This window comes from Cinclus cinclus, chromosome 8 (genome assembly GCF_963662255.1).
Source record: "Cinclus cinclus chromosome 8, bCinCin1.1, whole genome shotgun sequence".
NCBI lineage: Eukaryota > Metazoa > Chordata > Aves > Passeriformes > Cinclidae > Cinclus > Cinclus cinclus.
This window is the reverse complement of record NC_085053.1, coordinates 18,794,475-18,808,952: the sequence shown is the minus strand read 5'-3', so window position 1 is coordinate 18,808,952 and position 14,478 is coordinate 18,794,475. Positions and strand designations below refer to the sequence as shown.

The following is a 14,478-nucleotide window of genomic DNA, read 5'->3' as shown; positions in this document are numbered from 1 at the left end:
TACTGAATTTTCAACATGATCAAAACAAGACTCTGAAATAACTATCACTTTAAGCAAATGTTATTCCAGATATGTAACATGAACTTTCTCCAGAGAAACACAAGACACTTCAATACCAAATGTGAATATTTTCTATAAAAGAATACAATTTCTTTTGCTGTTTGCTATTTGAACAAAGAAACTCTGAAATACATGACTGTACATCAGCAAAAGGATAGCATTCAGCTGACCAGAAAATGTATCAAGTATTTTTTTACAAAATAAAGGATGAGAGATTCTTCACCTCCCTGCCTTTCTTTTCAAAATAACTATATAAGTACCTGCAAAGGTTTTAAATTTGAACTGGAGGCTTAGGATGCTATTTAGCAACCAGGAAACAGCCTCTATCAGCATGAAATTCACAGTGTGAGAGAACTGTCTCAATACAGTATATTCATGCTAATATTCTGCTTGCTGTCAGTTCTGATACCTTATAAAGCTGCCTCCTGAGGCAGGACCTGAGCTCTTGCAGATCCCCACTGAGACTCTGGAAATCTATGGGACTTCTTAATATAAGAAGGACATAAATTGAATGGCCATTCTCCCAGTTTTGTGCTGGTCGTGAGTATCCATGTTTAATAGTCATAAACTTCAGACTGATTTCACTGCTGCAAACTCTCCAGAGAGAATTTAAAGCAGATTTTTAGATGCCAAGGTTATACAAATGGGCGGCAAAGTTTTGAGAGACAGAAATTCAGGGCCATATGGTTGCTGACCACCAATGAATAGCAGATAAATCCCACAGCAGTCTTAAAGTGAGATTTAAAATGAAATGCAATGCTCCAAAAATAAGCACAACAGACTGTGTTTTTGGAACAAGATACTTTGCTGCATCACTGCTCTGTAATATTGCAGAAAGGACATAAGGAAATTCAAACACATATGGGAGGAATTTTGTTTGCTTTGTGCACAATAAATTGTGCATTTGCTGAACAAAACCAAGAGACAACCTAAAGGGGGGTAAGTATGCAGGTTGGACTAAAATAAAAACATAAGGAATGAAAAAAGAAGAAAGTATCAGGTAAAACACTAAATTAAAATAGCACTTACAACGGAGCCACCTGAGGACATCAAAACAGCAAAATGAGTCAGATGATTACATTTGCATGAGATATGAGTGGAGTTGGAATGTGTCAGCTCACAGCCTTCTGTAGCCCAGTTGCCATCCATTGTGTCTGAGTAGTTCCAAAATGCACATTTAATGTCTTTATCTGCAGTCTGGAACAGAAACAAGATGTTCTGCTGATGGCAAAAAGCAGGATATTTCCCATCAAGAGACCTTTCTTATGCTAGACCGCACAATTCATTAAAAAATGCTTGTTATCATTGGAAGGTTGGGAAACAAAAAACACGTTCTGCAAGGCCTATTCCAAGCAATTAGAACGTGGCTGGGGATGGAAGCAGTTTATTCACACAGCTAAAACCCCACCAAACATGTAGTCTAACCAGATTACTGAACCCTTCTGGCAGCTGCAAAGATGCTGCGATTTTTACCTATCGAAAAAAGTGTTATGTATACACTTGCACCTGCTGAACATGGACTGGACTCCAAGGTTACAGCCACATTGCTTATCCATTCCAAATGAGCAGCTCAAAACCTGAGACTTATTCTGCCCATTTTACAAAGCAACCTGGGATAAAGCCAGAGTCATATCACACCTGCTATATCACCTGCTACAAAGCAGTGATGAGTAAGACCATTAGTATTATTTAGTACAGTTAGTGCTTACTAAATCTAGTCAAAGACTAAGTCTCCCCTGTAATATAGGCTTTATAAACATATGCAAATTTATATAAAGGTGATTTCTAACTCAGAATAGTAATAACAAATTCAAAAGCTGTGTAACCAAGGTTGGCATCTTGTCCCATTGCTCAACTCTCTACAGAGTTGTTTTCTTGTTATGTTTCTGATGATTCTTTGTGCCGTGTAAGGTGATTTTTCACATGTGAATGAAGCCAGCAAAAATCTGTATTTGCTGGAAGTAAACCTCTCTTTTTTAAGTAAATGTGTTTAGATGTCAGAAATAACAAAACTTCAAAACTATTGGTTCTGCTATTATCCCCTTATTCCAGGTTACCCTTTTTTCATTAACCTTGAAGTATTACTTCCTTTTTTTTTTTAGTATACATGCTTCATTGTCTGATAAAATTTCAGAAAGAAAACCCTCCTAAATACAGAACAAGATCCTGTAGTGTGCTCTGGTTCAGACATCTACATTTTATCTTTACCACAGCCCAGCAAAGAAGGCATTATTGCCCTAGCTTCAGTTCCATAGCAATTTTCCTCTCTACCATATTTAGTATAGTGCACTTAGGATGTCACATTTGAGATTAATCTTATTAGAGTAATAAATGGTAACCTCATGTCAGCAAACAACAGAATATGTCTTAGTTTATCATATGCTGCAGGTATGCTTACATCACATAAAACGATTAGCTAATGCTTTGTTTTACTTGAAGCTGATAATAAAACCCCCCCTTACCTTGGCATACTTTAAGGTAAATGTTATTTTCTCAAGCTCATAGAGTGTGGGTGGATTTGAGCTAATTGCAACAGCTATAACTGCTGAGCTTACTGTCTGTGTCTGCTCTGAAGGATCTTTGGAGGAGCGGTTTTGAGGCGATGAAAGCAGAGAACTGATATTGCTGTACCGCAGAAAGACAACTGTAACAGTGCCTATCAATCAAACAGACCGTGGTTAGTACTTTGTGGGCTTTTATAGAAGAACAAAATTGAAGACATTAAGGAAACAATAAACAATAGACATTATTGCTGCTATTGCATAAAATATGCAAAACAGATGGAGCCTTTGTGGAATACTTATAAAAATGTTTTAGAGACAATGAAATATAGGTTTATTTAAAACAATGTAACTGGCATTAGATATAAAAATGTGTGTTCGCACTGGCAATACTAATTAGATACATGCATATGTATTTTTCCTAGAGTAATGTATGCTTGCTACTGTTCTGCAACTAGTCACACATGTGGTGTCAACTCTTATAAAGTAAAATGTCTCACACCTGAAGTAAATACTGGACATTGCTGAAGTACCTGGCTTGCTTTTGTAATGACTTCCATTACAGTGTACCCAGGATGGAATACAAATAGGGAAAAGGAAAAAGATATTTTCAGATTCAGTAATGATCTTAAACAATGTAGTGTCTTTCTCCCTGGCACCACAATAAACCACATTTTTAGATATTGATATGTGGCGGGATACAGATTACATGGAAGATGAGGACTTAAAAAAATATTTTCCATCTTTATTAAATTATGTGTTTTAATTCCAGAGCTGTTTCAACACATGCATTTATATTTAGTGATGACAGTTGTTGCAAGCCCTTTCTGTAGCACTCTGAGGTACAAGTCAGATTTGGGTCCTGCTGGTTTTGGTGTTAGATGATATGCACTTGCCCTAGTGAGCTACTCTCTGAATGGAAAAATGCACCAAGTTTTGAAGGAGAAGTAGCACAGAGAGTTGAAGGGGCTGGTTCAAAGTCATACAGCAGATCTACGCCTGAGAAATGGATAAAGCTCAGATCTGTGATACCAATACCTAGTGTGAAAACTCACTGGATACTCACTGTGCCACTGGATATGTTAGAAATATCAGTCTTGAGACAATAAAGGAGAAAGGGTGATAAAAATACCTTGTCTTCTTTGTAGTTAGCAGTGTGGAGGTTCAGACTTGGTTAGCTGCACATTTGGCTGTTTTCTAGTGGGTACAATTCTATCCAAGGTGTTTATTAACCCACCTACTCTCCAACCTTTATTTCTTACCATTTGGGTGAGGCTCCTTTCTCTTCTTCGGAGAGATCTTTATGTAATCTCCCCCCGTGTATACATGAGGGTGGATGTGTTTCATGTGGTGTGAATCAAAAGCAAAAACCTTGAGTGCTGCAAAAGAAGAAGAAGAATACTGTACAAATCACAGCTCCATTATGGCCTACCATAATTTAGAATTGGGTTAATAAATGTGCTACTGAATTGCATAATTACTGTGAATTTTAAGACTCTATCCTTGTGCAAAATATTTCAAGAAAAAATTCATTAATATAACATGTTTGTTTAAACATCTACTTTTTTTTGTTTATTTTCATGCATACATTTTGCTTTCTTACTTTTTACTCTGTCCGTGAAAAATATAGCCTCTTATTTACCTTGCCTTAAATTAGGTACTAGAAAAAATAATGTGGGTTACTTTAGGAAGAGCTATTGCTTTATTAAAAATGTATTTCTGAAAGGGGCCACAAATCACAATTATAAAAAGGAAAGCATAAAATTCTCCACTGAATAATAACATTTGATAAAAGACAATTTTTGAAAAGTATATATTTTATGGTTATCTATCCATGCTACCAAATACACATTGCACCATGAACTAATGATGTGTCTTGTCAAAAAGCAAACAAGCATCACCCCTTAGGACAAAAACTACATTAGAGTCTATTGAGCTCTTTACTTGCTTCATTAGGGTGCTGAGTTTCAATCACTCAAGATGGGAACAAAAAGAAGTCAATGAGGTTTTTTTTGGAAAACAAAACAAAACAAAATAAAACAAACAACAGCAAACAAATCTAAAACTTGAGTGACGGAGGAATATCACTAAGCTAGACCATCTGCATTGCTTATAGCACAGCACACAAAAATAATATGAGCTATTCAATAGACCAGCTGTCAGAAAATGTTTGTAAGGGCATAAGAAATTGTTTTCTTTGGCTGGATTTTTGAAAAGCTCGTAGTTCAAGAGCTTGCACCAAAAAAAAACCAGTGGAGAGAGAGGTGTGATTTTACAGGTCTCATCCTAAAATAGTTGTGTGTGGCACATATGAAACCTGCGTAAAATTTATTCATGCTGAAAAACAGTACCAAAACATTTTAGGGTTTGATTCCAATATGGAAATGAGATCATTCATATAATTTTAGAAAGAAATCTAAGGAATATAACCATTAACCTTTCAACACATGTATTCCTCTCCATTCTCCTTATGCTTTTTCTGTCACCGTGGTGACTGATATTCAGTTCCACTGGAGACTGCACCCGAATCCTCTCTTCCCGACTTTCATGGTCTCAGTTCTGTGGTCATGAGAGCCTCTGCTTTCAAGTGAGGGAGGTGTGGGGAGGGGGCACAGGGGCTTTACAGCCATCACCTGGCACTGCTTGGGACCTGCTGCAGACCCAGAGGTGCTCTGCAATAACATAATTCTGATTCTACAGGGTCTATGTCAAGGAACAAATCCCTCCCTACTTTTTCATCACTCTAATTTATTTTCAGAACGGTGAGGGAAGAATGGGTGTCTTGACCTGCCTCAAGACCACAGTAGGAATTGTTCTCAGGAAGTCATCATATAAAACAGCAAGTTGGTGAGAGACATTGAAGGACTGTAGTAAATCTAAGGTAAGAAATCAGATCACATACTGTTTGGGGACATTCAGAAAAATAAAGATGAAAGAGTGGCCATTCACCAAGGAATCAACCGTGCTTTATCGGGAATTTCAAAAGTGGCTGGTGTCAGCCTTACTCCACTCTCAGTGAGGGAATGGTAAAACTATTGCTACCACAGCAAAATCAGCAGGTATTGGTGGGAAGACACCAGCACACAGGGAGAAGGTAGGTGAGCAAAATGGTGCTATTGAAGACTAACCAATTCTCCTCCTGGGGAATTCCTCTTAAAATGAGAAATTCCTGCTGAGATAAAGCTTTTTAAGATAAAACTCACTAGGTACAATCCTTATTTCAAGTTCATTTATAACAACTATACTGAGCCAAAAAAGAGAAAAAAAAAAATCTACAGAGAGCAAGTACAAAATTTTGTTCCACTGGTTTTTTTACACACATAAGATGCATAGGATTATTTTGTGTTTATAAAATGAATCTAGAGTGTGTGAGTATGGCCATAATGAGATATTTAAAGAGAATATGAAAACAAGTTCCCATAGACTCTCAATTTATTTTTTTTGCTCTGGACTCAAATGTTTAGTTAGTCTTTGAAAATTATGATACCTACACTGAAAGTCAGGTGTTACAAAAATCATACAAATTATCACCTGTGTCTTTCACATAACACGATTTCTAATCTTCATAATTGTACTGAAAAACTCCTCAGTTGAATCCACATCTAAAGTATATTTTAGATTAGCTTTCTTTATCTTACCTATGTCACTTGCATTAGCATCCAGCTGGGCTGTCTTTTTGAAGCCCTGTGACATGAGAAGTGTTGCCTGCTCTGCAGTGTGCAGCAGCTTAGTCAGGCTCCGTCTTTGGTTATCTACAGGTAGAGCTTCCCAGACTGTAATTTTGTCTTTTTGTAAAAAATTGTTCAGAGTGTTGACCAAAACCTGCAAGTAAAACATGTGTTTGAGAAGAATCTTTGGAATAAGGACAAACCCCACAACTCCAAGGCTTGATCCACTCACGTTAATGGTGGTGTTGTGAAGGGCTTCACTGTCAGGGACAGAGTCACTCGTGGTGTTCCACGATGAGAAAGACAGTGCTTCAACATATGAAACCACTTCTACAGGTGAAAGCGGTCCCAAAGTACTTCTATTAATTTCTTGCAGCTTCTCCAGAGGTGTTTTCAAACGACTAATCTGAAAAATACCAGAGTTCATAATTTAATGAAACAAGTTATGCTTTATTTCTGCCCGTGAAAATGAACCCAATAGACTGATTTCTGTTAATCAACCTATTGGTTTATAAGACATGTGCATAAACACCCCTACTCAAACAAGAGATTGATTTATTGATAAATTGATTTATAGATTAATTGACAAATTATTGATATTACATGTCTAGTATAACCTTCATGAGCAGCCACGATTAAAAAAATTGTGTGCTATCATTACAATTTTTTCCCTACAGCAGCTAAGTTTTATTTATCCGATGATCTAAAGTGAACCAGTAAATGTTCTGCAAAAATAATTAAAATCAGTGATATGATTATTCTGGTTCTGTATTAATCTATTGACTTTTCTTTTAAATTTTAACTGAAAAGGTGGGAGCAGATGGGAAGTATTTGTATTTTTTTAGTTGTTTTTTCTCAAATGCAAATTATAAAGCATGTAGTTGAGTAAATGCTACTGCCTATTTCTCCTTCAGTGCTTCAGCTTATAAACTGCTAAATGCACTTACATAAAACAGCTAGTTTAAAAATATAGGCAGGAAAGTGTGAGATGAAGATTAACCTTCCGCATTTCAGTCTCATGGCTGAATAAGAGAAGAATTCTTACTTCACAATACTGGAATCTAATTAATAAAACATTCAACATCTGATTTTGTATGATCTCTCTGTTATTGAACAGCTTTTATGGGGCTTGCTTTGTCTTTGCAACTGAACAGAACTAGAAAACAGGCTAAAAATCTAACAGTTATTTACAGGAAAGTATTTTGAATTATTAATTTAAGTTTGTTTGAGTATATCTTTAAAAAATCTCATTCTAAGATTCTGCTCTAGCATTTACCATGTCTTTGCACCTGAGATAAGCACGTATTACATTTGATATAATGTATTACATTGCACGTAAACATAGAAAGTATGCAAACACAGCATACATATAATACTAGTTTAATCAAAATCTTTAAAATAAAATCTTTTTGGATCCAGAAACTTAATCAAATTTCTTAATAACAAATGTAAACATATACAATTACTTTTAATTTATTTATTCTTGTGCTTCATTTATCCTTTAAAATTAGACAATACAGTGGCTGCAGAATAGTGGATAGTACGTTCATTAATCTATTTTTAATTGGCTCCAGGAATCTCTGTTTCTGGTGAAAAAAAGAATTTTCTGGTGAAAAATCTCTGGCCACTGAGTATTTGCTTATATAAATCCTGTATAATTTACACACTCGCCTTTGAGGAGTAAATAAACCAGCATACCAAGATGTTATGGCTCCCTTTTCTATTTAGTCACTTGTTGACATTACTTTTGTAAGCTATCTTGCCTTCCTTCTGAACAAGCAAATAATTGCACATCAGTAAATGCAGCAGTGTGTAACTCCAGAAATTACAGAAACAGCTGAGTGATTACCACACTTGTGAATTTTTCATGCATCATGACTTGCTTTGCTGGAAAGAGAACATGCAGATTCCCAGCAAGTTATTATGATGAGTAGAACATACAACCCGGTTCAAATAACTTGAAATTATGAAAAAGCCTTTGGTAAATATGCTTAAGTTCAATTGTATGCTTCAAACCTTTGTTAAAAACTCTTTAAGAACTATTATAATTGAAATTGTGATTTCAAACAGAAACAATTAAAGGATTTGAAAATTAATCTACAAACCAATGCTACTTACTCTGGCTAAAGTTCTATTAATATGTTCAGCTACACAGTCTTTGAATAACTCACACTTGGCCTTTGGATTTTCTGTAAAAATAAAAAGGGAAACTAATTATACATTGCAGTTCAATCAATATTCAATACATACTAATTGCAAAAGCTCTTGTCTAAGTCGTTGCCCAAACCACCAGCATTCTGAACTTATGTGCATAAAACACTGCATTCCATTCTCAAACTACAATTACAAAGATTTTATCTTGGCCAAAGTTGTAGCACTGGATTGGAATGAGCTGTTTTTATTCAGGTAGAGAGTTTGGTCTCTTTTATGGGACTTCCACAGGTGGAGCAGAGACAGCTTGAATTTACAGAGAGGAGTGCAGATCTGACAACTGTGGAGAGGTAACCATTATTTCAAATGGATCTCATCACAATGTTTAGCAAAAACACATTTACAAAATTATTCTATTCTCAGGAATCGTAGATGCCACAGTCTTGCCTCTTTCTCATGTCTTGCTGATTAATCTAACTGAAGATAAATAGGCACTGGTGGGTTTCTCAGAAGATGTATCTCTATAATAACACATAAACCTTTATAATATCATGTACCTTGGCAGGAAGTGCCATCATTTGGCTTAAACTGCAATTTTCCTGTGGATGGTTGATAACCTTCCTTACAGGAGCAGTTAAACCCTCCATCCACGTTTTCACATTTTGCATGATCTCCACAGGCAACAGTTCCTTCATTGCTGCACTCATCTACATCTGCAAATATCATGAGAAATTGAATTTTTATTAAGTATTTACAGACTAACACCTTGCTGCTTTGTTGATAATAGCCTCACACACCACAAGCTGTTTCATAATAAAATTTCATGTAATAAAAAAAACCCAAAAACTAAACCCACAATCTCAATGGCAAAACCCCTGCCAATTATAATACTTAAGGATTAGAAAGATAAATCATAATTGATCATATTTTTATACCACCACTTTTATTGCTGTATTATACTACACTGCTTGTGTTTTAAAACTATATTAATTCTATCCTAACAAATGGTTGGCATGATGCAAATAATCTGAAATCCATATTTCAGAGATTAGACTAAATAGATTTTCTCAGCTCAGTTAGAAAAAGAAAAAACGATCTGCAGACTTGTCTTTTAAGTTTCAGCTTTAAATAGACACTATAAAAGTTCACTCTGTACTTGGCATATTCCTTTTTTTTTTTTTTATTCACATTTAAATTGCTTTTGCCTAAAATGTCTTTTGTGCTTCTGAATAAATCGCCATTAGGTAGACAAGTTCTGTAACTGGGTGGGGCATAGACCAAGAGTAAAACCAATGAATTCCAGTAAGGAAATCCATGAATTGATCCATTTAGGAGAGCTGGGTACTAAATCCCTGGCTGGAGTACTGATTATTTTGCATTGTTTGGCTGGCTAAGGATAAAGATCAAATAACTCAATGGAGAAAGCAAACTGGGAACTACACCAAATAATTCTGGAGAATGAAGTAATGGACTGTGAAATGCTGTGCTGGAAAGGAGAAAAAAAATGAAGAACTCTGGGACAGGTATATCTGAAAAATGAAGTGGTACATGAGTGGGTTTAAAGTTACAGCCTGAGAACTGAACTGAAGGAAAGACAGTGCAGGGAATGGAGGAGAGAGGATGACAACTCCAGTCAAGAACTGGTATGATGCTTAATATTGGAAAGAAATTGGTGAAAAGAGAAATGGTTAATTAATCAGTGGAGGAGAAGAGCTATCTGAATTGATAGGCAGCCTCTGCTCAGCCAGAGGGGTGTCAAGAGCAGACAAGCAGACAGCAGATAGGGGGTGGCTGGAAATACACTATTAGCTTATAGGAACTAGTTACACACCCTGGTTTTGATACAAGAATCTCAGTGGTTTTCAAAAAGGAGCACAAAAATGAGCAATAATGCACGTGAAATAAGGTTATTATTGAAAAATGGAAAGATATACTGCGTGTACATGGATATATCGAGAGAATGCAAAAAAATACCTGAGGGATACTTGGGGGCCATCTGTCAATATGGACAGAGGTCTCCCTGGGATTCAAGGCTGAAGTCCCACCTCACTCTCATATATTTCTTTTACTCAATGAGCCATTGGCTCTGCTTTGTACCTGATATGCTGTGCTTTAAGCCTGAAGTTCAGAAGCTGCCTTGGAAAAGCAATTCAGGCTCCTGCACAGACAGGAAGGAGATGTGGGGCTGGAGGTGCATTTGCCCTTCCCAGCACAGCCAACCCTGCTCTGCAGGTAGAGCCACCAAGAAAACAATATGTTTAAATGGCTTGGTGCCAGCATGGAAGTTTAAAGCAGGATTTTGATTTTCTGCATTAGGGGAATAGTTTATTTCCATATTTAATGCCCCAAACTGCTAATATTTCTCTTTCAGGAAGTGAGCTTTGCATTATTCGCATTGGTATGGTTTCTGTGAACTCAGTATTCATAGTTATGGAGCTAACCACATTGTACATGAACCAATCTGGCAAAAGGGAAGGAAAATAGCATGATATAGTGCTACACACAGGATACTTCCTAATTAAATGCTGTCATTTAAAGACATAAGGCTAGAGTTCTTACTCTTGGCATTTAAATAACGTCTCACATCAGTAAATTATAAAGCTCTGTTTGAAACAAGTGGGTGTGTGTCAGTGCCTTGTTGTGTGACTGTAAGACAGAGAGACTTTGAATGAGTTGAACTGGCAAGGGTGAAAATCAAGACAAAGCCAGTTTGTCTAACGTGAAAACGCATCACCCTTAAACCAAAGATTTCTTTGGCCTTGTCATCTACATGGAGGACATGTACATCTGAACAAGCCATTCATCATTTAATGCAGTGCTAAAACAGCAGCAATTGACAACAATCTTTGCCAAAACTTGCAAAAAACTATAAATTTAAAAAGTTACATTTGAATGCTTTTGAGAATACTGTTACTATGGATCAGGTTTCCATATAATCTACTGATACAAATGTTTCAAAATTATCATGACACTTTTCCTTTCATAACCTTTTAGATCAGTAAATAATTTATTCGGCAGTCATGCAACTTCTTTTTGTAATTATGTCAGATACTAAATGTAACTGAGATTTTAAGACATGATTATCCAAAACAACAGCAGAAATCCAAGTATTTTGGCACATCTCTGGAAACAGGACTGCTATTTAAAGTCTGACAGAGACACCATGTTGAGTATATGCAAATAGAATTTCTGCAGTTGAGTTGTCCATATGGAATGGGTCCATATCACGCCTATTTAATTTACTGTTTCCAGAAGGAAAAAACAACTCCTGGATGACAAAATTAAAAGACAACGTGCCTGATCTTGCAAGGTACTAATCAGCTTCATATCCCTTTTAAATCAATGAGATTGTCAGGGGCAGCCAACAGTTTGTGACAGTTGCAAGCATGCAGCTTTTAAGTTCCTGCTTTGAAATGCTGTGTGCAGTAGCTGTAGGCTTTTGTTTCTTCATATTTTGTAGTTATGCCTTTTTAACCAAATATGCAATTGTTGGACCGCACTGGACAACAGCTTGTCAGTGCTTTCAGCAATCCAGTTTTAGTGGAGCTTTGGTGTGAGGATCCCAAACTCTCCCCTTGATGTGCTGTGGGAGAAGGAGTGGGCTGCCAAGGCTTGCGTGAGCAGTCTTCAGAGACAGCATTCCCTAGCAAAGGTTGGGGAACAGCAGCTTTTTAAACAGAAGAACATTTGCCATAGGTCTGTAAAAAAAGCCATGGCCTTTCAGTAAATATTCAAAACAAATCCTGGAGCAGAACTTTGAAGCTTTTATAATAGCTGCGATCAGAAAAATAGTATCACCAACACCACTTAGGCTAGTGTGAAAATAGATTTATAACCTTTTATTTTATTTCTGTGCTTTGTCACTCCTCATTTACTGCAGCAGGCAAGGAAATACCAATTAAATTAAAAGTACGGAGAACAGTTATTATGTTCAGTCTTGCCAATTACAGGATTGTACCTACATCGCTTTGATTCCTCACCAGCCAGTCAAGACAGCTTGATGTCTACATTATACCTTCTGCTTATTAGTAGCTTGCAAGTGATTGAAAAGTCCAATTGCAAAGGACTAGATGTTCCCTCCCCGTGTCTCCACACTGTGGAAGGCAGTAGTACACACAAAGTAGAAATGAAAAAGATTATGAATGGCAAAGGAAAAAGAAAAGTGAGCATTGTAGCCCAACGCCAGATTCCATCCACTGTACAGCTCCCTTGTCATAGCAAAGGATGAGATGGAGAATGGGTGCCTTCCCAGTGCTCTCAGAAATACCTGAAGAGAACTAATAGCATGTTCCCAGAAAAGGCAGAGTGGTGAGGATGTCGTATTAATTTCACTGATGGCCATTTTCGTGTTTTTACTCTGTTGACTGGGGTGAAAAAATTAGGCTTATATTTCACTTTTTTATCTGAAGTTGAACATTTGATAAATTGTGAAATATAAAGAAAAGTATGGCTTTTACACAAATCAAAAAAAATAGATTTTAATAGCTCACTTTCAGGACAGCAGAAAAATGTCTTCAGAAATGCCACATCTCTGCATTCTTGCATTTTTTCTTCTCCATTTCCTTTATCCTGTTCTTCTCCTCTTTTTCCCTTCCTACTGTCCAGCTCCTCCTCTATCTTCATCTTTCTTTGTCATCTCTTCACCAATTCTACCTGATAACATGGGTGAAATACTTTTGAACCTCAACTCAAAACTCAGCATTCTGACTGGATTAAGGGTGACCCAGCATTTCGCAAAGCTGTTGTCCCAAGATTTATTTTAATCTACCATCTTGGGAAACCTTATCTCTTTTTACTTGGGAGCCTGTAGTTTCCAAAGAGGAAACACACGTGTATGTGCATGGACTTTGAACGTGAACTGCACACCCTTGGGTACGTACCACACTTGCACTGCTGGAAACTCAGGGAGGTTTGAGGGCATAAAGAAACAGGGATCATAATGGCATACACTCCAAAATTCAACCACTGTAGTTTTAAAGTTACTGCTGTGTATATATATGCACATATACTTTAATATATATTTATATATATTATATGTAATATATATTAGACTATACATATATGCATACATACATATAATAGAAGTATAATATATATAATATATATATAACATATATTAAATATATACATATATTAACAAGAAAATTTAAGACTTAGCAGAATCTAAAAATATGCTGTAGTGCTCTATAAACTTGTGTAGGATGGGTATCTGGTAGTTGTGTTCTGTAATTTGTACTAAATAACTTGCACTCTATTTACAATGAAATTTTGATATTTACTTCAGCTGTCAGCCCAAATACATGAATATCAGTGTGCAAGTCATATCTGCTACCTGTAGCAGCAGAACCACAGGGTAAAATATATCCTATCATGGTTGCCCTGACGGATAAAGAAAAAAAATTTATTGTGGATCAAAGATTGTCTTTAGGACTGACATGTTGGTAAAGTAATTGGTACAATTGTTTAATGAGAAAAGGTTCCCATGAGCAATTTTTTAATTTCAGTGTGAGTTTTGAAAGCTCTTGGCTCCTCCATGTGGATTTTAAAGACGAAAAAGTACTAAACTAAACTCTAGAAGAGGATAAAAAAAGATCAATCTGGCCAGTAAAGAGTGAAAAAAGAGAAGAAATTATCAGGCATGGTAAGAAGTAATGGTAAGAAGTTAAAGTGACACAAAAAAGTCAGACAAATAACTTTGAAGACAAACTTCTGAGGCTGAGGAAATATAATAATGTAAAAATCAAAACCTGGAGCAGAAATTGTGAGAATATTTACAGCTCAATGTGCTAACTGTCTCCATCCCAGCTAATTTAAGAATGATTCATAGCAGCTGGATAAAGCAGAGCACTTTTAGATGGATGTGAGCAATGGGCAAGAAATGTCGATTAGATCACTTTCTGGCTTAATATGCAACCACTCTGCTGATATTAAGAGCAGTGAGAAGAGAGGTTGTCAGCACTCAGGAGCTCACAGGAGACATACCTAGACTGAGACACAGTCAGCATAAAGGTGTAAAGAGCAATAGATTTATTTCTCATTTTCCCATTCCCTGAGGACTTTTGCAACATGCAGAGAAAATTACCAGGAGTTTGAAAAAA

The 14,478-nt window shown here is 36.4% G+C and overlaps 1 protein-coding gene across 1 annotated transcript in view; it reads right to left on the bottom strand.

The window, feature by feature from the left end:
• ADGRL4 (adhesion G protein-coupled receptor L4) overlaps positions 1–14,478 on the bottom strand; it is a 71,403-nt gene that overhangs the window by 18,993 nt on the left and 37,932 nt on the right. The window contains 7 exon segments of the mRNA XM_062497343.1: positions 1,090–1,257; positions 2,523–2,716; positions 3,824–3,940; positions 6,200–6,383; positions 6,462–6,635; positions 8,348–8,418; positions 8,938–9,093. Coding sequence (XP_062353327.1) covers positions 1,090–1,257; positions 2,523–2,716; positions 3,824–3,940; positions 6,200–6,383; positions 6,462–6,635; positions 8,348–8,418; positions 8,938–9,093 — 1,064 coding nt within the window.